The 24,513-nt window shown below is 39.9% G+C and overlaps 1 protein-coding gene across 2 annotated transcripts in view; it reads right to left on the reverse strand.

The window, feature by feature from the left end:
* MAGI3 (membrane associated guanylate kinase, WW and PDZ domain containing 3) overlaps positions 1–24,183 on the reverse strand; it is a 251,234-nt gene extending 227,051 nt beyond the window's left edge. For both annotated transcript variants that reach the window (XM_060201858.1, XM_060201859.1), the window contains exon 1: positions 23,306–24,183. In XM_060201858.1, the coding sequence (XP_060057841.1) occupies positions 23,306–23,621 (316 nt within the window). In that variant the 5' untranslated portion in view covers positions 23,622–24,183. The remainder of the gene's footprint in view (positions 1–23,305) is intronic.
* Between the last annotated feature and the right edge of the window lie 330 nt (positions 24,184–24,513).

Consider the following 24,513-nt stretch of genomic DNA (forward strand, 5'->3'; position numbering starts at 1 on the left):
AAATATGGAAGAGAGAGTGAAGCAGAGCCTCAGAAGCCCACAGCTATCTGCAGCTTTCAGAAAGCAAAGAAGGTCACATCATGGGTGCAGTCTGAAGCTCCAAGGGTGGTGAGAGACAGACACAGCAGTGCCAGACTCAGCATTCCAGCATCGAGTCATAAGTTGATAGGCATCAAGGAGAAACTGTCACAGCAGTGACCTTCCAGGCTTCAAGCAGTTATGATGACGACAATAGTGACTGTTGATGACAGCTATCAGGGTACTTTCTGCCATGGTTTTAGTGGTAACCTTCTGATGCTACTTTCCTAGCTATGTGGAAGTTCCACAGCAAGTGATTCCAAAGTGTTCTGGTTTTCTCAAAGACCCAGCCCTCCAGCCCTTTCAAAGATCCCCGACACAGATCCCTGGATGACCCATGACTGAGACTATGAAGGAGGACTGACACGGTGGAAAGACTTTTATTATGTGCACATTTGTGTTGTTATTTTACAGACCTGAGTAAGTGGTCAGCATTCCCAGCAATCTCACCAAACAAATATAGTTTTTTTTTTCTTTCCCAGAACTGCTGCCTCAGTTCCCTTTCTTCAGATTTGCCTCACACAGTCTGAGTAGTTCTCCTCTGCTGTGTCCAGCTCTTACTGGCCCTGACACAGCTACTTATCCCATATCCAGTGGGAACACAGCCCTTCCCTTCAGAGCCTAATCAGATATGTCAACCAACATCACAGCCAGATAACATCAAGGAGTATAAGCCCCCAGAATACCCTCTGGTTCATCTACCATGTCCCTGAACCTTAGAATTCATCTTCTCCCACAGCATTCCCACGTATACCTGACTCTACTTCAAACTTATCACACCATCCCTCTCTAGAGAGGCACAAGGGCAGCAATAATAATAATAATCTACCAAACAGCAGTACCCATTCACAGGGATTCTACTGAAAGCACTGAAAAGGAAAATCAGGGCCAGAGACATGACTTTCCTGGGAGGGGGCCTACTTTGTCGTGTGTACAGCCCAGGTTCAAGTCCCTGGTACACCATATGGGAGTGCCGCAGCACCTGGGGAAGCTTCAGTGCTGTGGTGTCTCACCCTCTCTCTGTCCCTCTGCTTCTCTATCTGAAAAAGTTGATTTGGAGCAATAAAGCCATAATGGTAAAAGAGAGAAGGAAAAAAACATTCAGATTAAAAAAAAATGCAGAGTTAAAACAAGAATAAATATTTCATTATTCAGTTGCTACACAACTACAATGGCCATGTCAATTTTTTTAAGACAAACTTTAATATTTACTTATTTTCCCTTTTGTTGCCCTTGTTTTTCATTGTTGTTGCAGTTATTATTGTTGTTGCTGTTGATGTCATCATTGTTAAGATAGGACAGAGAGAAATGGAGAGAGGAGGAGAAGACAGAGAGGGAGAGAGAAAGGCAGACACCTGCACTTAACCCGCTGTGCTACTGCCCGACTCCCGACAAACTATCTTTTTGAAAAGACAAAAAGAAATTGAGAGGGAAGTAGGTAAGGATAGAGAAAGCCACCTGCAGCACTGTTTCACCACTTCCAAAGTTTCCCCCTACAGGTGGGGAGCAGGGGCTTCAACCTAGATTCTTGCACACTGGAATGTGTATACTCAACCAGGTGTGCCACCACCCAACCCAGCTATTTAAATCTTAACTACATGCTACACCCTCACAGAAGGCTACAAACATCCTGCTAACTTGTGGTGTGTAAAGATGAAAATTGTTTTTTGTGTTCCAACTCACAGGTTGCCAGTAACTCTAATAAGCAAGCACTCATAACATTCACACATGCTGGTAGCCTGATGAACCGAATCAGAACACTAGTCTTAATTCTAAACAATGCAGATTTTGTAAGATAACAGAACATGTTTAATGGGGTTTTTTTCCAGTAATTTCCTAAAGAAGTCTTTATACCAAAAAACAAAACAATGAAAAGAACCTTAATTCTATTTCCTATTCTGCCAGCTCCATGCTCTGACTTCTGAGTGAAGGCTCCAGTCATTGCTAAGGCTCCACTTCTTTCCTTATCTGTAGACTAAAGGTATATTATTTTCTATGGTTCCTTCCAGTTAAGTGAGTGACTATAATCTCCAATAGAAAACAGAACAGGATAAACACTTAAAGAATAAGAGGTGCTAATACCCTACAACTTGCTTTAACTTGCTCCTTCTTCAAAGGAGCCACCTCACTGAGCAGTACTTGAAGTCTGAAAGAAGAGCCACTTGAATTCAGTGAGTTATTCTTCTATCTAGCATGGCTACATTTTATTTGAGTGAAGAATAGTTTGGAGAGATTTTAAAAAGCTATAAAAAAATTCTTAATTTCAAAATGTATGAATTTCTGTTCTCATGAGAATATTTTCTTTTCTTTCTTTTTTTTTTTTTCTTGACACCTGCTGACCTGGTTCACAGCCTGTGAAGCGACTTCCCTGCAGGTGGGGAGCCGGGGGCTCAAACCGGGATCCTTACGCCGGTCGTTGTGCTTTGTGCCACATGCGCTTAACCGCTGCAGTACCACCCGACTCCCATGGGAATATTTTCTAAGAAACACTGGAAAGTAAATCACAGAGTAAGTGGACAAGTAAAATGAGAACAGAACATTATTTCCAGCATCAAGTATAAAGTTTTCACAATGTGTTTAATCCTCAAAGCATTGAGGCTTTCATATATAATAGAAATATTATCTTACAAATGAAGCAATTAATGCTAACCTTCTGTTTTATTAGTTAATTTCTGGGAATATCGACCTTATGCAGTTTAGCTCTACAGATTACATTGTGTTTAGAAACAAAGCCAAGCCCTGAAGCTTTTATTTTAAGTACTTGCCCAATGTTTTACTGCATGTAACACCCACTCAAACAATTGAGAATTGTGGGGGCTTTCCTTTTAATAGACAAAAGAAGTTGACAATTTTCAGACATAGTGACATACTAGAAAATGAAGAAGGAATCAAAAGTGTTCTGGTTCAGCAATTGGGGAGGTAGTACAGCAGGCAGATTACATGCTTAGCCACCTGGGGCCCAAATTTTGATGCCCAAGGCTGCAGAAGCCCAAAGAACAGTGATTTTTTTTTTTTCATAAAGTAACAAAATACATTTTTTTTTTTAATTACTTTGGTTCATAGTCTTCTCAGTGAACCTGTGACCTTTGGTGGGAATCTCAGATTTTCATGGTGACTCATGTAGAATATCAATATATAAATTTCTTTATAGAAATACAAACATGCCAACTATGCATCTTTATAAATCAAATGAAGTAAAACCAAGCTCCCAAATAACTTGGTTACGAATAATAATGATCTATCGCCTTCTTAAACTCTAAGACAGCAAGGAACCTTCCCTATTCTCTTTAAAATCCATATTCCTCCCAATCCTAGAACCTATGGAACTTTGCTTATATATCTTGACGCTTCTCCTCTTGATCCCCTACCTGTGATACTGCCACTGCTGACCTCAACTAAATCAGTGCAACCAGTGCCACCATACCACGTTTCACTTCAGACTGTATCCAAAGATGTCGAGCCTGAGATGTCAACCTTCCAACTCCAATAGTCTGGGGAGACCTTTCCTAACACATGCAACTACCTAGTTCCATTTCAAATGGAGCACTCCGTAACAAAGTTACAGACTCTAGATATACAGACCAGGGCCTAAGAGACAAGGTAAGTGTATCCATAAGATAGGGGAAACTATGTGCCTCAAAGTAAAAGTGCTCAATAGTCTGCTAAGATTAGATTTAGACTTAATCCCCCAGCTCTCCACCTGCGGGGGGGGGGGGGGGGGTCACTTCACAGGTGGTGAAGCAGGTCTACAGGTGTCTTTCTCTCACCCTCTCTGTCTTACCCTCCTCTCTCAATTTCTTTCTGTCCTATCCAACAACAACTACATCAATAACAACAATAAAACAACAAGGGCAACAAAAAGGGAATAAATTTTTTAAAAATTAAAAAAAAGATTTAGACTTAATAAGCTCAGCAAGCAAGTAGAAAGACCTAAAGAAGAAGACACCATAAAGTGTCTAATCAAATATTTACTACTTAGGCCTATACACCTTCCAGTTCTTCCCTGTACTTCACTTCCCTTAATCACCTTATCTACTCTGTTAACTACACAAAAGAAAGAGACATACCCTAATCTCTTCTGACAGCAACAGCATTAATGTCACCTCCCTGATAATCTTTAGAAAAAAAACACTGGGGGGGGGGTGTCCCAGAAGATGGCGGACTGAGAAGCTGCTAGTGGCTTGAGCTCTGACCACATCTTCTGGAAACGGTAGGATTTTCTGCCTTTACTAAGCCAGTCAATAAGGGGTCCTAGCGGTTACACCAAGGAGGTGAATATAACTTAATTTGGGTTAAAATATAGACTAGGAAAAAAGGGAAAAAAAATTTTTTTATTTCTTTCTTTTAAATTATTAAACACACCTCTTCCCCCTTACCCACCCCCCCATAACCAGTCCCTGGGGACCAGCTCCTAGCAGGCTCCCCTGCTGAGCTCTTTCTTTAACAAAATTCCTGTCCCACCAGGGAGTATCATTCATTCTAAGTCTATATGCTTCTGAAACCTCTGGCCTTTTTTCTTTCTAAGTAGCCAACCCCCCCAACTCACCTCGCATAGCTAATTAAATAATGAAAAATAAATAAATAAATAAATAAACTCTCTCCTTTTACCTCTTTTATGACTGTTCTTTTTCTTATCTTTTTCTTTTTTCTCTCTTCTTTTTTTTTTCTTTTTCTCATTCTTGTCATCCTTTCTTCCTTAATCCTACAGCTTCCAAAGCCACAGGCCCCATCCACCACACCACCAAACAGTGTGCTTTTTTGAATTCACTGATACACATTTGGGAATTATTTTGGGGAAGAATTCTGACTCAGAGTTGGACTCACACTGCGAGTATCTCTGCTCAACATACTTTCCTCCTTTAGCTACCCCTAGAATATACAGCGGATAGTAGATCTCCATGACTGTCTATTTCAGCTATCCTTGTCTAGTCCTGAGGTTTTTTTTGTATTTTTTTTTCCTCTTTCTTAACAATCAGCTGCCTCTGATCACGAGATTTGAGGTAATCTGGGACGGGTTTTTTTTTTTTTTTTTTACGCTGCTCTATTTTATTATTAATATTATATAAAGGCATATATCTTCCCCCCCCTTTAGGTTGATCAGAATTAACTCTTAGGGTATCTTTCATTGCTAGGGTAGTGGGCATCTTATCTATTGTGGGAGGAACTTGTCTCAATCCTCCTACCTCCTCTACAGACTCTCCCCTCCCTCCTCCTCCTAGCTAATTAAAAAAATTAAATTAAATTAAAAATAAAGTAATAAAAAAACCTTTCCTTTCACTGCTTTATAACAGCTCTTTTTCTTATCTTTTCTCTCTCTTGTCTCTTTTTTCCTTTTTTTTTTTAATCTTGTCATACACTTCTTCCTTCCTTCTTCTTTGCCTTTCTGAATTTGTGAATTATTTTGGGGAAGAAATCTGACGCAGAGTGGACTCTCTATGTGTGTATCTCTGCTCTACTTCCCTTTCCCCTCTTGTTACCCCTAGAATATACAGTGGATAGTAGATTCGCATAACTGTCTATTCTTGCTATCCCTTCTTTCTTTTCTCTTTCTTCTTCGCTGGAATTTGGTTACTATTTTTTCATGAACTGGAGAAATTGTTTGGCTAACTGGTAGTGATTAAACTGCTTCAATACTTGCTTCAGTTGCTACTGTAATTCCTGAGGTTGGTGAGTGCAATTGTCATAAAGGTATTTAGTACAGTGTTGCTTGTACTCAAGACACAACAACTGAGGAACAACAGAGCAAAAAAAAAAGAAACACATAAATCAAAAAAATGGGTAGATCAAAAACATATTAAAACTGCTACTCCAATGAAAGAAGACAAGAGCCCAGAAGAAACTACAAATCAGCCAGAAGTAACCATAGATAAGAAAAGTATGCAAGCAATAATAAACTTATTAATCACAGAAATGAAAACAACATTGGAGGAAAGGAATGGCAGTATTAGGGAAACAACAGTTGAGACCCCCAAGGAAAATACTGATTATCTTGAGAAAATTAGAGAACTGAAAGCTGAAATAGTTGTAATGAAGAAAGAAGGTGAGGCAAGGGAAAGCAGACTAGCAGAAGCAGAAAACAGAATTAGTCAGGCAGAGGATGAGTTAGAGAAAACTAAGAAAGAGGTGAAAGAGCTTAAAAAGAGATTGAGAGACAATGAAAACAACAACAGAGACATATGGGATGATCTCAAAAGAAGTAACATTCGCGTAATTGGCCTGCCAGAGGAAGAAAGAGAGGAAGGGGAAGCAAATATTCTAGAGGAAATAATAGAAGAAAATTTCCCAAACCTGAATAACAGAAAGGACATCAAGATTCAAGAGGTCCAGAGAGTACCAAACAGAATCAACCCAGACCTGAAGACACCAAGACACATCATAGTCACAATGAGAAGAAGTAAGGATAAAGAAAGGATCCTAAAGGCTGCAAGAGAGAAACAAAAAGTCACATACAAGGGAAACACATAAGATTATCTGCAGACTTCTCCACTCAAACTCTAAAAGCCAGAAGAGAATGGCAAGATATCTATCAAGCCCTGAATGAAAAAGGGTTTCAACCAAGGATAATATATCCTGCTAGACTTTCATTCAAACTAGATGGAGGGATCAAAACCTTGTTAGACAAACAACAGCTAAAGGAGGCAATCATCACCAAACCGGCCCTGAAAGAGGTTCTAAAAGACCTCTTATAATCAAGAACATCACCACAATACTGGCAATATAACAGAGCAAACAAAAAAAAATTTTTTTTGAACAATGGAACTACAATACATTAAATCCATAATATCAATAAATGTCAATGGCTTAAACTCATCCATCAAAAGGCACAGAGTTGGGGAATGGATCAGAAAACATAATCCAACCATATGCTACTTGCAAGAATCCCATCTGTCACAACAAAATAAATACAGACTTAAAGTGAAAGGATGGAAAACTATCATACAAGCTAACGGACCACAAAAAAGGGCAGGAACAGCCATTGTCATCTCAGACACGATAGATTTTAAATTAAATAAAGTAATAAAAGATAGGCAAAGACATTACATAATGATTAGAGGATCAATCAGCCAAGAAGACTTAACAATCATTAACATCTATGCACCCAATTAGGGACCATCTAAATACATTAAGCACCTACTGAAAGAATTTCAAAAATACATCAATAGTAATACAATAATAGTGGGAGACTTCAATACCCCACTCTCACACTTAGACAGATCAACAAATCAGAAAAAAAAGATACAAGAGAACTGAATGAAGAGATTGACAGACTAGACCTCTTGGACATTTTCAGAGTCCTTCACCCCAAAAAACTGGAATACACCTTCTTTTCAAATCCACATAACACATACTCAAGGATAGACCACATGTTAGGCCACAAAGACAGCATCAATAAATTCAAGAACATTGAAATCATCCCAAGTATCTTCTCAGACCATAGTGGAGTAAAACTAACATTTAAAAACAAACAGAAAATTATTAAAAATCACAGAATTTGGAAACTAAACAACATACTCCTCAAGAACCACTGGGTCTGAGATTCACTCAAAAAGGAAATTCAAATGTTCCTGGAAACAAATGATAATGAAGACATAACCTATCAAAATATTTGGGACACAGCTAAAGCAGTACTGAGAGGGAAACTTATAGCCATACAACCACATATTAAACACCAAGAAGAAGCTCAAATGAACGACCTTACTGAACACCTCAAGGACTTAGAGAAAGAGGAACAAAGGAAACCTAAAGCATCCAGTAGGACAGAAATCACTAAAGTTAGAGCAGAAATAAACAACATAGAAAATAAAAGAACCATACAAAAGATCAATGAAGCCAAATGTTGGTGCTTTGAAAAATTAAACAAAATTGACAAATCCCTAGCGAGACTCACCAAACAAAAAAGAGAGAAGACTCAAATTAATAGAATTGTAAACGATAGAGGAGATATCACAAACGACAACACAGAAATCCAGAGAATCCTGCGAAACTTCTATAAAGAACTACACGCCACCAAGCTAGAGAATCTGGGAGAAATGGAACAATTCCTAGAAGCATATGGCCTTCCAAAAATGAACCAAGAAGAACTACAAAATCTAAATGCACCAAACAGACAAAGAAATTGAAACCGTTATTAAGAATCTCCCCAACAACAAAAGTCCTGGACCAGATGGCTTCACAAACGAATTCTATAAAACTTTCAGGAAACAGTTACTACCCATACTTCTTAAGCTTTTCTATAAGATTGAAGAAACAGGAATACTCCCTTCCACCTTCTATGAAGCCAACATCACCCTGATACCAAAAGCTGATAGGGACAGAACAAAAAAGGAAAACTACAGACCAATATCTCTGATGAACATAGATGCCAAAATATTAAACAAGATCTTGGCCAACCGGATACAGCAACATATCAAAAAGATTGTTCATCACGACCAAGTGGGATTCATCCCAGGAATGCAAGGCTGGTTCAACATCCGTAAGTCAATCAATGTAATTCACCACATCAATAAAAGCAAAGCCAAAAACCACATGATTATCTCAATAGATGCAGAGAAAGCCTTTGACAAAATCCAACACCCATTCATGCTCAAAACTCTACAAAAAATGGGAATAGATGGTAAATTCCTCAAGATAGTGGAGTCTATATATAGCAAACGTACAGCCAACATCATACTCAATGGACAGAAGCTGAAAGCATTCCCCCTCAGATCGGGGACTACACAGGGCTGTCCACTGTCACCGGTACTATTCAACATAGTATTGGAAGTTCTTGCCATAGCAATCAGGCAAGAGAAAGAAATCAAAGGAATATAGATTGGAACGGAAGAAGTCAAGCTCTCACTATTTGCAGATGATATGATTGTATACATAGAAAAACCTAAATAATCCAGCAGAAAACTACTGGAAGTTATTAGGCAATATAGCAAGGTATCAGGCTACAAAAATCAATGTACAAAATTCAGTGGCATTTCTTTATGCAAACACTAAATCTGAAGAAGAAGACATCCAGTAATCACTCCCATTTACGGTTTCAGCAAAATCAAATACCTAGGAATAAAGTTGACCAAAGAAGTGAAAGACTTGTATGCTGAAAACTATGAGTCACCACTCAAGGAAATAGAGACTGATATTAAGAAATGGAAAGATATCCCATGCTCATGGATTGGAAGAATAAATATCATCAAAATGAATATTCTCCCCAGAGCCATATACAAATTTAATGCAATACCCATCAAAATTCCACCAAGCTTCTTTAAGAGAATAGAACAAACACTACAATCATTTATCTGGAACCTGAAAACACCTAGAATTGCCAAAAACATCGTGAGGAAAAGAAACAGAAATGGAGGCATCACACTACCAGACCTTAAACCATATTATAAAGCCATCATCATCAAAACAGCATGGTACTGGAACAAAAATAGGCACACAGACCAGTGGAACAGAATTGAAAGCCCAGAAATAAATCCCCACACCTATGGACATCTAATCTTTGATAAGGGGGCCCAAAGGATTAAATGGAAAAAGGAAGCTCTCTTCAATAAATGGTGCTGGGAAAACTGGTTGTAACATGCAGAAGAATGAAATTGAACCACCTTATCTCACCAGAAACAAAAATCAACTCCAAATGGATCAAAGACCTAGACGTCAGACCAGAAACAATCGAATATTTAGAAGAAAACATTGGTAAAACACTTTCCCACCTACACCTCAAGGACATCTTTGACGAATCAAACCCAATTGCAAGGAAGACTAAAGCAGAAACAAACCAATGGGACTACATCAAATTGAAAAGCTTCTGCACATCCAAAGAAACTATTAAACAAACAGAGAGACCCCTCACAGAATGGGAGAAGATCTTCACATGCCATACATCAGACAAGAAACTAATCACCAAAATATATAAAGAGCTCAGCAAACTTAGCACCAAAAAAGCAAAAGACCCCATCCAAAAATGGGCAGAGGATATGAACAAAACATTCACCTCAGAGGAGATCCAAAAGGCTAACAAACATATGAAAAACTGCTCTAGGTCACTGATTGTCAGAGAAATGCAAATTAAGACAACACTAAGATACCACCTCAGTCCTGTAAGAATGGCATACATCAAAAAGGACAGCAGCAATAAATGCTGGAGAGCATGTGGGGACAGAAAACCCTTTTACATTGCTGGTGGGAATGTAAATTGGTACAGCCTCTGTGGAGAGAAGTCTGGAAAACTCTCAGAAGGATAGACATGGACCTTCCATATGATCCAGTAATTCCTCTCCTGGGGTTATACCCCAAGGACTCCATAACACCCAACCAAAAAGAGGTGTGTACTCCTATGTTCATAGCAGCACAATTCATAATAGCTAAAACCTGGAAGCAACCCAGGTGCCCAACAACAGATGAGTGGCTGAGAAAGCTGTGGTATATATACACAATGGAATACTACTATGCAGCTATCAAGAACAATGAACCCACCCTCTCTGACCCATCTTGGTCAGAATTAGAAGGATTTATGTTAAGTTAGGTAAGTCAGAAAGATAAAGATGAGTATGGGATGATCCCACTCATCAACAGAAGTTGACTAAGAAGGTCTGAAAGGGAAACTAAAAGCAGGACCTGACCAAATTGTAAGTAGGGCACCAAAGTAAAAAGCCTGTGGTGAGGGGTAGACATGCAGCTTCCTGGGGCAGTGGGGAGTGGGAGTGGGTGGGAGTGATGGGTCACAGTCTTTTGGTGGTGGGAATGGTGTTTATGTACACTCCTAGTAAAATGTAGTTATATAAATCACTAGTTAATTAATATGAGAGGGGGGGAAATTAACTGTATGTCTCGAAGTTTTTCAAAACACAAACTGAATCTTTTTAATATATAGGCTGTGTATTTGATATGCAGACTCTCTCAAAAGCCTAGACCAAGTAGATCAGAAGCAACCAATAGCACAGCTATATACAAGATACTGGGTACTGTACAGCAAACCATAACAAAAGGACTTTTCAAAGTTAACCCAATTACCAAATAATGTGATGATAACATTAACTATCGATTGTCTTTTTGAACCCTAAGACAGCAGGAACCTCACATCTCCACTATAGAGCCTCTACTTCCCCCAGTCCAGGAACCCTTGGATAGGGCCCACTTTCCCATATGCCTCCCCAATCCATATCAAATAATATTGCATCTGCCAATCACAACCTAACCAACACAAAGATTGCCACTTCAACATGCTTCACTTCAGACTGTGTCCAGAGACTTCACATGTGGAATGACAACCCTTCAGCTTCATTACTCGGGTGAGACCTTTCCTTTCATAGTATACTCTAATTCCATCTCAGGTGGTTCACTTTCTAACAAAGTCCCAAAACCTAGATATACACCAGGTTCTGTGAGAGAGAGCATATGTTCACACGTATCCATAAACTAGTGCAAAATATATACCTGAAAGCAGAAGTACACTAGAGTTTGCAGTGAGTACCTCCCTAACACTTCCTCTCCACTATTCCAAGCTTTGGGTCCATGATTGCTCAACAATTTGTTTGGCTTCGTATGTTAACTCTCTTTTCAGTCACCAGGTTCCAGATATCATCAGGATGCCGGCCAGGCTTCCCTGGACTGTAGACCCCACCAATGTGTTCTGGAGCTCAGCTTCCCCAGAGACCCACCCTACTAGGGAAAGAGAGAGGCAGACTGGGAGTATGGACCGACCAGTCAACACCCATGTTCAGTGGGAAGCAATTACAGAAGCCAGAATTTCTACCTTCTGCAACCCACAATGACCCTGGGTCCATGCTCCCAGAGGGATAGAGAATGGGAAAACTATCTGGGGATGGGGTGGGATATGGAGATTGGGTGGTGGGAATTTTGTGGAGTTGTACCCCTCCTACCCTATGGTTTTGTTAATTAATCCTTTCTTAAATAAAAAAAAAAAAAAAAGAGAAAAGAAAAAAACACTGCATACAACTGTCCAAGAGATATAATGGCAAAAGCATATGTATCAACTAAAAGACAATTACTGCCCCCTATGACAACCTCTATAATAATCATCAAACAAGTAAAATGCAGCAAAATTTAAGATTAACTTAGACCTTACTTAAACCCTAGGTCTATATCCTCCCTAACTTAAGGTCAGATCCCATAAACTTAATACTGGTTTGGATACAACAAAGGAGATGCAATGATTTAACAACCAGGAGAAAGTCTAACCTTGTTAGATAAAGACCTACAAAAAATTACTAAAGTCTTGGGCCCCTGAAACAGACCGAAAATAGACTTCTTAGCTTGTTCCCACACAAAGACTCCTAATTTTACCTGCTGTATTCCTACCTTTAGGTTCCTGTTTATTAAACCATTTGTCCTGCTTTATATCTTACTGCCTTTTAGCCACCAAGTTGCAAATGCTACTTTGATGCCATCCTGACTTCCCTGGGCAAAGGTCCCCACCAATGTGTCCTTAAGTCTCACCTCTCCAGAGTCCTACCCCACTAGGGAAAAATAGAAACAGGCTGGGAGTATGTTGGCAGGATCAACCTGCCAACATCCATTGTCCAGTGAAAAAGCCATTACAGAAGCCAGACCTTCCACCTACTGCAACCCACAAAGAATTTTGGTCCATACCCCCAGAGGAATAAAGAACAGGCAAGTTTCCAATGGAGGGGATGGGACACAGAACTCTAGTGGTGGGAACTGTATGAAATTGTACCTCCCTTATCCTACAAGCTTCTTAATCATTATAAATCACTAATAAAATTGTTTTTTTAATGAAATGCTATATGGTTGTTATTCAGTGAATTATAGCTTAACCATAATAAGTCCCCAAATCAGAATGTTTCTATTAGACTTAGATACAGAGGTTGTCTACTCAACTGCCACCAAAGGGAAGCTGAAGCATCATGTCACTGATGAACATTACCATGGCAAACAGTGCTAGTTAACAAGTCTACCTCTATTCAATGGAAATTAATTTCTTCATTGAATGTACATTTCAATTTAAATCAAACTTGAGCCCTCAAGCTTGCAAGTACTGTGCTCTCTTACTGAGATATATTCCTGACATCACCATTTCAATAATTTAAAAAATCTTTTAGATTAAAAGAAATTATCAGATATTTTCTTAAAAATTCCAAAGGGCAGGGTGGTGGTGCACTTGGTTGAGCGCACATGTTACAGTGCACAAGGATCTGGGTTCAAGCTCCTGGTCTCCACCCGCAGGGGGCAAAGCTTCACAAGTGGTGAAGCAGGTCTGAAGTTGTTTCTCTGTCTCTCTCCCCCTTTCTCTCAATTTCTGAATATCTCTATCCAAGAAATAAGGATTTTTTTTTTTAAAGAAAACACAAGTAGAATCTGAAATGGAATTGGCGTATTGCACCCAAGTAAAAGACTCTGGGTTGGGTGGGTGGGGAGAATACAGGTCCATGAAGGATGATAAATGACATAGTGGGGGTTGTATTGTTAAATGGGAAACTGGGCAATGTTACGCATGTACAAACTATTGTATTTACTGTTGAATGTAAAACATTAATTCCCCAATAAAGAAATAAATTTAAATTAAAAAAAAGAAAGAAGGATTTAAAAAAAATTAAAATCCAAAATAGTAATATTTGAGTAAAAGCAGTGTCTCCATCTTGGTCTGCAGCCAATATCTAGTTCTTTAAAAAAAAAAATGATAGTTTTATAACAAGTCTATACTGCTGTTGATTTCAAAGTAGGAAAGATTAAATATTAAAAAAAAAAAAAGAGGCCATTTCCTATAGTGCTATGTCCCCAACAATCCATCTTTTGAGGACTACTCCTGTGCTTGTCTCATGGGGTTCTCCTACTTATTAACCACATTGTGATTTCTATACCAAGTTACAAGAGTGGACACATCACCCAGGTCTGACCAATTATGGTACCCTATTGCCCTCTCTCCACAACTGGTCCAAGAGATAAGCACAGAGCCAACCAAAGTTGCTGCATGAGATCTGTTTTTAAATCCAGGGAAGAAAATTATGAAATGTAAAAAAAAAAAATTAAATGATGAAATGATAAAAGACGAGAAGTGTTAATGACTGTATGATTAGGAGTTGAAAGCCACTTTGCTGCTAATCTGAGAAGGGGAGCTGAGAAAGTCACTTCAGAAGAAAAAAGTTAACTCCTGATGACCATCATAGGAGAACATGGACTTAGCTGTTACTTCTGTGCCTGCATCTTCATGTATGTAAATCATGAGTTTCTTTTGAGACCATATTAACTGCAGTAGAGTTCCTATCGCTTGCTACAGTCTTTACAGTAAGACAGACACTGGTATTGCTGTTGTTCTTCCTTCTACGAGTTAAGCTATGTATCACAAAATACCTGCTACAAACTGCATAGCCATATCTAAACAGTTATATATCTCCAGGACTACCAAAGAGAGGGTATATTTTAAAAGTTACAAGAGGAAAAAAATAAGTCAATTGGCTTAATCCTACTTAAATATAGGAATAGGATCTGGGATTGGAGTTCAGTGATAGAGCACATGCTTCTACAAGTATAAACACACTGACTTTACCCAGCACTGCGAAAAAAAAAATCATTAATAATTTATACTTGACTGATTTCATTCCCTAAAAGTACATTTAAATGCCATCACATAGAGTAAAACCACACTTTTTACTGTTGTATAATTCCCAATCTGAACAATGAGGTGCAGGCTAACCTCTCACAAACTTCCCTGAAGCAAGAAAAATAATTATTTGTTTAAAATTATCTTCAAAAAAATTATCTTCATAAGATGCCACTAAGTTTCAATTAAGAAGTTCAGATAGTTCATATTTTACGCCAAAATAAACAAACTTCCTTTCCAATTCCATATATATATATATATATATATATATATATATATATTTAACTATCTTTATTTATTTATTGGATAGAGACAGCCTGAAGTAAAGAAGGAAGGAGGAGATAGAGAGTCAGAGAAACCTTCAGCAGTGCTTCACCACTTGCAAAGCTTTCCCTCTGCAGGTGGGGACCGGGGGCTTGAACCCAGATCCTTGAGCACTGTAAAGTGTGTACTCAACCAGGTGTGCCACCACCCAGCCCCACAACACAATATTTTTTAAATGAAATTCTAAGTATATTAAGTGGAAGTGTTCAACCCTCTACACTGCTAAGTACCTGAAACATAAGTGTGAAAGCAAAGTATCATACCTTGCAATCTATAAACACAGTCTATTCTTTCTCAGATGTTTTCAAAATGTCAAATATGTTCCTCAAAATGTAGTCCTTGCAAGACTAGACAGATAGCACAGTAGTTGCACACCAGACTTGCATGCCTGACAACCCAGAGAAACCAAGCTCAATCACAGCATCACTATATGCCAGAGAGGAATAGAGCACTGGTCCATCCTTCCTTTCTCTCTCTCTCTCTCTCTCTCTCTCTCTCTCTTTCTTTCTTCCACCCCTCTCTCTGCATGTATTATAAAATTAAATTGATTAAACTATTTGTAAATGTATTATTGGGTAGAGAGAGAAATTGAGAGGAAGGTAGATAGAGAGGGAAAGACAAAGAGACACCTACAGCCCTGCTTCACCACTGTCAAGCTTTCCCCCTGCAGATGGAGACCAGAAGATTGAACCTGGGTCCTAGATGCACTGTAATGTGTGTGCTTAACCAGATGTGCTACCTCCTGGCTCCTAATAGATAAATCTTTTTTAAAAGACAAAGATCTTTGCAGCCCAGGAGGTTTGTAGTGGCTAGAGCACTAAACTTGCAAGCTTGAAGCCCTGAATTCAATACCAAGCATCACATATGCTGGAGTGATGCTGGAGTGGTGTATTTCTCACACATAAATAAATAAATAAATGCCTTTTAAAAAATCTCTTTGAAATATGTAGTTCTTGTTCTCCCTGGCCATGCCAGAACAACTGAAATGGTCACCATGCACACCAAATTAAGATTAGCACTTAAAATTAAAGTATAGTGTTTTGGTTTTTTATTTATTTTTTTTTGTAAAAACACCTCTCTTTAATACAAGTAAACTATTTCATATGGTGTTCAACCAATATAGCACTGGCTCCTACAAGGGTAGAATAGTTTTAAGTGTAAATTATCCTTAAAATGATATAATACACTGTGTAAAACACAAGAACACTTGTTCATGTCTCCAAATAGTACAGCCATCTAAATGAAACTCACCAGAAGTCCCAAATTACCAATAAAACAACAACAAAATCTATTAAAAAGTCCTAAGAGTTTTCTCAAAATGTCTTTTTGTTTGTTTTACATTTCAAAATTTAAGCGCTTTTCAAAAAAGGAGTGTTTCTGTTTGATTTCCCTCTCTACAATGACTATAGAACCCAAATCCTCTCTAAACTTATCTAAAGAGTTCCTTAGTACTGGGTGGAAAATGAGGAAGCAAAAACCCTTACTGTAGTATTCCTCACCAACAAACGATTAGGCTCTTACTAAATTGTGAGCTTCTTGATGATGGAAACCACTTCTGACTTTTTATCTTTTAATATCCACCAGTGCTAGCTCTCATTATGAGTGTACTACCAAATATCTATTGAGGGAATGAATAGGTGCTGGTAATACTATTTAAATTTTTTTAATATTTATTTTATTTATTTATTCCCTTTTGTTGCCCTTGTTTATTTATTTATTTATTTATTGGGGTATTAATGTTTTACATTCAACAGTAAATACAATAGTTTGTACATGCATAACATTCCCCACTTTCCCATTTAACAATACAACCCCCACTATGTCATTTATCATCCTTCATGGACCTGTATTCTCCCCACCCACCCACCCCAGAGTCTTTTACTTTGGTGTAATACTCCAATTCCATTTCAGGTTCGACTTGTGTTTTCTTTTCTGATCTTGTTTTTCAACTTCTGCCAGAGTGAGATCATCCCATATTCATCCTTCTGTTTCTGACTTATTTCACTCAACATGATTTTTTCAAGGTCCATCCAAGATTAAATGTTTTTTTCTTTGTAAAGTTTTTCAAAAGCAGTGGCATGGGAAGTGGTGAAGTGGGTAACGTGCTGGACTCTTCAATATGAGGCTTTAAAAGTTCAGACCCCAGCATCACATGTGCCTGAGTGATGCTCTCTCTGTTCATTCTCTCTAATAAATAAATCTTAAAAAAAAAAAAAGAAAAAGAAAAAAGGCCATGTAGTGGCACACTTGGTTGGTTACATGCCATAGTGTACAAGGATCCAGGTTCAAGCTCCCACTTCCCACTAGCAGGGGAAAGCTGCAGGTGTCTCTTATTTCCCACTTCCCTCTTAATTTCTCTGTCTCTATCCAATATAAATAAATGATTTTTTTTTAAAAATTCAAAATCATGTAAGTAAAATAACAATAAGAATAAAATAAGCACCTTAGACTGGAGATACTCTGAATAGCATTGATTCAAGAAGAGCAATGCACTTGGCCTCTCCTACAAAGAAGTCTTACACCAGCCTCCCAGCTATTGAAAATATTATCTGAAGGACATTTTTAAGCCAAGGGCATTCATTCTTTCTACCAAGATGTACTACTTCAAGGAAATTGTTTCTCAACAGTCCAAAACAAGGATTAAGGAAAGGAGCAGTACTGACTAGTCTTCAATATCAAAGTACTTATGCTTTCGCAAATCACAACCAAAACTTGACTTAAAAACTGGTGGAGTTTAAAACTAGCAAATAAGAATGAAGTGGTACATAAAAGTGAAATTCTCTTAGATCATGCTCCTCAAATACTAAGTACCTACAAAATTTAGAAAGCACTTGGGGGTGACATAGTAAATTATATTATATGAAAATATTCAATTGAGAAGATTATGCACTGACTTCTAAGTGAGCATACAGCCATTTGCATAAGCCAGAGAAATAAAATCACTGATATCTGTCTCTCATAACAAGAGGACATTCTAGGATCTCAGAGGAAAAACAATTTATGTCCTCAAGGAACACAAAGTCATGATTCTCAAAAATAAATTTTAGAATTAAACTGAATAAAATATAAAAGATCTGGAATTTGAAAAGGACCAAATGTTAAAAGAGTTTTGTTGGTGGTAACAGAGAACAAGCCCATTACTCATGAATTAAATGTCAATAACCTGAACCATAAATTATTTAGAACTTTAGATATTGTAAATTGCTACTAAAATCTGAGCGAGGAAGTGTCAAGCTGAAAAATGTATCAAGAAGTGGCTCTATTTTCCCTTTTAAGCTCACTCTTTAGTTCCCACTATTTAAGAAAGGTAAAAAGAAATGTCTTATACCCTAGGAGACCAGCAATTAAATTCAACTCCTCTTACCCTTCATTTCTTCAAATACTATAACCATCTAAATCAAACTTGCTTAGGAAAGTAGCTGAGCTGGTAGAGTACAGGACTTGCATGCCTGAGGCTCCCAATACAATCCCTGGTGTGTCATGTACTAGAGGAGCACTCTGCCTTCCCTCTCCCCACCCCATTCCCCTCTCTCTCTCATGTAAAATGAATCCAATACATCTAAACTTAAAAAAAAGAAAATTAATGAAACTCAACAAAAATCTGAAATCAGCCACTTGAAATAAACTATAGAAAAGATGAGTTAAAAGAAGAAAGGGAAAAAGTTATTCAATATTTGCATAATATAAACATCCTTACTTAAAAGCATCTAGGAATGTTTTTTCACCAAAGAAGGAAGTAATTCTATGGAATGTGCTCATTTAAACTAATTTTCCTTTAGAAATCAGATGTCTCAAAGAGTTTATTGAAGACTTTTATCTACATTTAATTAGCATCACACAAATTAGTTTTTGTTTAATAACCTTTAACATTGTTCCTCATGATTATCTTCTTTCAACAGTGCCAAGTTTAGGGTAGCTGAACGCAGTGTGTGCATAGCAATGCAGCAGATGATGATTTCATCTACTTATTGTACCATTACTTAATCTCTGGAGTGAAATTTACATAATTTACAACTGCTGCAATATATTTTTAAGATTTATGAAGAAGTGACTATTCCACAAAACTCTGCATTCGGTTTTAGATTGAATCACTATCAGTAATCAGAATAAAACTATTTAGAAATATAGTGTCAGGTGAAATTGAAGAAATTAGTGGAGATCACAGGATAATATCATAAAACAATTTCACTACAGTTCCAAATTCCAACTCCTTTTCTGGGTAACTACAAAGTTCAAGCTGAAGTAAAAAAAATGTTTCTCTGTGCAGAAGAGCATAAATGATCGGAGTGGAAGTAAGAAACAAGTGCCTAGGTGGGCTAAACAATAGACAAAACAAAAGATTAGCCTAGAAGCATGTAAATACTGACTGCTAAGTACAATTAGTATGTTGATACTCAGGTGGTGCAAAGCTCAAGGACCAATGTAAGGATCCCTGTTCGAACCCCTGGCTCCCCACCTACAGGGGAGTCGCTTCACAAGCAATGAAGCAGGTCTGCAGGTGTCTTTCTCTCCCCTTCTCTGTCTTCCCCTCCTCTCTCCATTTCTCTCTGTCCTATCCAACAATGACAGCATCAATAACAACAACAACTACAACAATAAAACAAGGGCAACAAAAGGGAATAAATAAATTAATTAATTAAAAATATGTTGATACTATGGTAGTAAGAAATCCTCAACTTCTCTTAGTGGGGAAAAAAAAAACCTGGGTTAGGAACTAAAAACTTTTAAGTTACTTTCAAATCCCAACTGAAGATTTTAACAGGGGGAAAAAAAAGAGTAAAAGCCATAAAGTGCCTTCAAAATCATCTGGCTAATGGTGCTGGCTTTGGCTGTGCTCTTATTAGCATCTATTAATGAAGGAGAAAGCTAAGAGTCAGTAGTGCTAAGAGTCAGATCCTACAGAACAGCTCTTCCTTCTACTATGGACAATGCCCACAAAACAGGATGAGATTATATGTACTCCATTAAAATTATCGTATAGAAATAGTTACTCCTGCATTGTGCTGGTTTCTAAATCCAGAGAGATTTAAATACACTTTTAATAAGTACTTTATTAAACTGGAAATTCACTTCTCTCACCAAGTTTAGTTAAAAAAGGGAGGAGAGAAAAAAATATATATGGCAAGTACCTTTATAAATTCCCTTTCTCTTTATTTTCACATTTTATGAATTTAATTCAGTGGCATAAAACCTCTGTCTCCTCTGGAGATACTTATACTGCTTTTAATCACACCCAAAGTGCTACAAATAATAACTTCAATGTTCTTAATTTCTGATATTTAAAGTCTTATCCTGCAAAAATCTTGTCTTTTGAATAATAAATGTTGTTTAAGCAAAGTCATTAAACAAAGTCACTTGGGCTACTGTGGGGCTATTAAGAAACTAAAAGTTATATATTTTTTAGAGATTAAAGTCTCTAACTATAACATACAGAAAGAAGAAACACAGATGATATATAGTGATATTCTTTGATTTTTTAATTATCTTTATTTATTGGATATAGACAGAAATTGAGAGGAAAGGGAGTAAGAGAGGGAGACAGAAAGACACCTGCAACACTTCACCACTCCCAAAGCTTTCCCCCTGCAGGTGGGCCCCTGGGGCCCTGAACATTGTAACATGTGTGCTCAACCAGGTACTCCATCACCCAGCCTCCACAGCGCTATCCTTTAGAAATTAGTGAAGTAGCACATACCTTTCAAATATAGGTACAGCAGTCAAAAATTTTATTGCTAGTAATCACAAAATGTGTCATAGAGAATTATGTAATATATCACATAAATTAGGCATCTATAATTTATATGTGAATTATTCCTTTGTTTCAGCTTAACATTTAAAATAGCACAGTACCTGTGGCTATCAAAAAGGTAAAATGTTAGTATAAAAAGTCAACACAAGGGGCCAGGTGGTGTCCTGGTTAAGCGTACACAGTACAGTGCAAAAGGACCTGGGCTCAAGTCCCTAGTCCCCACCTGCAGGGGGAAAGCTTCGCAAGTGGTGAAGCAGGGCTGCAGGTGTCTCCGTCTCCCTCTAACTTCCCATCTCAATTTCTCTGTCTCTATCCAACAGTAAAAATAAGCATTTAAAATATGCTAGAAAAGTCAACACAATATCACAGAATATACTCTAAACTTTGAGTTATTTTCTCAGATTTGAAATAAGAATTAAGAAAATATATATCATGAGGACCAGACTAAGATTAAACATACAGGTCCGCTGTCTTCTAATATTTGAGACTATGCCAACTTCCCAATCAATTGTTCAGCTTTTAAGTTATTTTTGTCCAGGTATAGTTATACTCTCACCTATGGCCCCCAACTAATCAAAACAAAACACAAAGCAATTATTCAATTGTTCTTATTTCTTGGCTTTGAGGATCTGAACTAATGGCATCTAGTCAGAGCTGTTAAGTAGTACTTTGCATAGTACAGACAGTGCATGTCTAGATAAATTACACCCCCCAAAGCCTTTCCTCTGCCCTTCATCTATGGCCTAAAATTTGAGTTAAGAATTGTTCCTATCCAACCTAACAAAAGCCATGCTATTTACATATTTCTTCAAAATAGTGGACAAGCCAGAGATAAGTCCTTAACCTAAAGACCAGCATCACACTACCTTCTGGGGAGAGTCTAGGTTTGAACTTCTGGCATGGGTGGCTGTGCCACCTGCCACAACTTAACTGAAGTTGGCATTAATTTCCTGTCCCACCCACAAGCTCCGCCCACATCCATATAAGGAGTTCAATAAAGCATGTATTATTAAGAAAAAGAATTTCTGAATTCATAAACTACAGAAAAAGAGGTTTCAAGTCTGCCAAAAGCTGTTGAAACTGGCAACAATAAAAAGACAACCTCACATAAAGCCACCGACTTAAAATGATTATGATACAATAGACCATTAGATAAAAAATCCTGATTTAAGATAACAGGGTCACGTGTGTGTTTACTAAACACACACATATGTATAATGCACCACACACCATCAGTTCTGATTTAGTCTGAGGGCTATTAAGACATATTATAAACAGCTGAAAAAAAATGTGAGCGATAACATGTTAATTTTTTTCTTCAGGAATTCTTAGCATTTTTTTGAAGGGAAGGACTGGTTTCTCTAGCCAAAGCCACAATTAAGAAACCCATTATTAAAACAAAAACCAACAAAAAACAAAGATTCCTGGTGACAAACATTTCAGGTCCAGTAGAATTGGGGTCCATAGCCCTCTGGTCATCTTTCCCTATTTCTTACCCACTCTGGGAGTATGGATCAAAGAGAATTGTAATTATTTTCCCCTACTTTTCTTTTGCTTTCAGATGATCTACAATGACTCAGATAATTTTTATAATAATAAATGTATTCTAAATGAAAAAAGAAATACATTATAATTGTTATGTCCTGTATATTCAGTAAGGCACATTCAGCAAAAATAAAAAATACTTTGATTTCTAATAACGTTGTAATCAGAATTCTCTCTCCTACCAACAACTCAGGCAACAGAAATACAGTCTATCAATGTTAAAAACCACCAATGTTGTCAATGACATGCCTAAGGGGCTATCATGTACTATTACATTTCACTGTACGCAATCTGATCAATGCTTTGAAACTGGCAAGTATGCCATAAACGTAACGTGCTTTGCAGCAGATTTGTACTAGCAGAGAAGACAGACACCACGGCAACGGGAGCCCTTTGCCCAACCACTTGAATAAAATTCTGTAAAATCAAAGCTTTGCAAGAGCTTTCGCCCAGTTAAGGTCTTCCTTCGAAATCCTGTATTAGTCAACATCTCCCCGCCACACAACGCACATTGCACACCATCGGTACCCAGACACCTGAACCACCTGGGCAGAGTTAGGCTGTCAGCTCCAAGGTGCTGCTACTACGCAAGAAACAGAAGCAGCTAAGCTTTCCCAGGTACACTAGGTGGTAACCTTGGCACTGGAGGGGGGGGGCGGCAGAATATCCCGCTTTCTCTATTAGAAAAGCCTTAAGGCTGTTCCAAAGAAAATGCTACAACTGTGAGGACCTTTCCTACAAAAGCAAGCAGAAGACAGCTGCTTCGCTATGAGTGAGGGGAAAAAAACTGCAATGAGATACGGGGCTACACATCTCGGGAGCTTCGGGGCGCAATTCTGTGACAGCTCGTACAGCAGCTCAACCAGGCAGAGAGCTCAGCATTCCTCTCGGCAAAATGGGAATCACCACCGCCGGCCCGGCCCCCAGCGCCGACCGCAGGGATCGGCACACCCTAGAGGACTGCGAGGTGCCACGGCTCCCAGGACGCCCACCAGGACCTGCCCGCCAAACCCTGCGACAGCAGAGCAGAGCCGGCTTACCTGGCTTCACCGTCTTGAGACGGATGGGCTCGCGGAAGTGGCGGATGACAGCCAGGGTGTCCCGGTTGGTGAGCCCGCTGACAGGCGTCCCGTTCACCTCCAGCAGCACATCCCCTGGGCTGGGCGCCTTGCCCGAGACGACGCAGCAGGTGCCCCCGCCGGGCTCCTCGCGGAGCCGCCCCAGGTAGGGGAACTCGCCGCGCTCCGCGCCGCCACGGATCTCCGCGCCCAAGTCGCCCGGGGGCCCGGCCCAGGACACCGCGCACTCCTGCACCTTGCTGAGCCAGTGCTTCTTCTTCTTCAGCGTCTTCGACATCCCGAACCCCGCTGCACCATGGGGGAGACCCCGCGCGGGCGGCGGGGGCGCCGCTCCCGCCCCCTCTCAGCCCCCGGCTCCGGGCGGCCGCGCCGCTCCGCCGCCTCCCCCCCACCACCACAGCCCGCGGGGGGCCGCGCCGCCCCGCGCCCGGAGACGCCCCGCGGACGCCCCTCCCGGCTGCGCCCCCCGGGGCTGGCCGGGCTCCGCGAGGCGCGGCAGGCTCAGGCTGGAGTCGGCGGGAGGAGGTGGTCCCCAGGCGGCTCCAGGGGGGCTTCGGGCGGGGTCACAGCCGACGGCGGGCCCCCGGGCTCCTCGCCCGAGCGGCGGGAAAGGCAGAGCTGGGGGGCGGGGAGGGCAAGCGGGGAAAAGCCGGAACGGGAAAAATCCGTCGGGGGCGCGCAGAGGCGCGCGCAAACCCGTCGCCGGATCGATCGCAGCCTCTGTGGAGTGGGAGCGGCGAGACCAACGCCTGCCAGAGCTGCCAGGAAACTGCCGCTTTCAAACCCGCCGCAACCTCCTCCTCCTCCTCTTTCCCCCCTCCCCCTCGGCCCTTCCCCACCCCCTGCCCCGCCCTCGCCGAGTTCTCATCCAGAGCCCCGCCCCCTCCCGCCGCGCGGCGCCCGGCGCGTTGCCGTCACAGGCCAGGCGCTGGGGAGCCAGCCCCAGCTCTCGACTCCCTCGCCCAGGATTGGTTCCGAGCGGACAGGGGGCGGACCCCCGGCGAGAATGACAACCACCGATTGGTTGTTTGGAGTGGAGTAGGCGGGCACTTGGGTGACTGAAGTTTAAGGAGGATGGAAAAAAGAAGTTTGAAGAGAGGGGAGAGCCAGGGGAGGGGCAGTGCAGTGAGGCGCAGCAGTCTCCGGGCCGGAGGGTTGGAGAGGCCCTC

This window comes from Erinaceus europaeus, chromosome 11, assembly GCF_950295315.1.
Source record: "Erinaceus europaeus chromosome 11, mEriEur2.1, whole genome shotgun sequence".
Lineage (NCBI taxonomy): Eukaryota > Metazoa > Chordata > Mammalia > Eulipotyphla > Erinaceidae > Erinaceus > Erinaceus europaeus.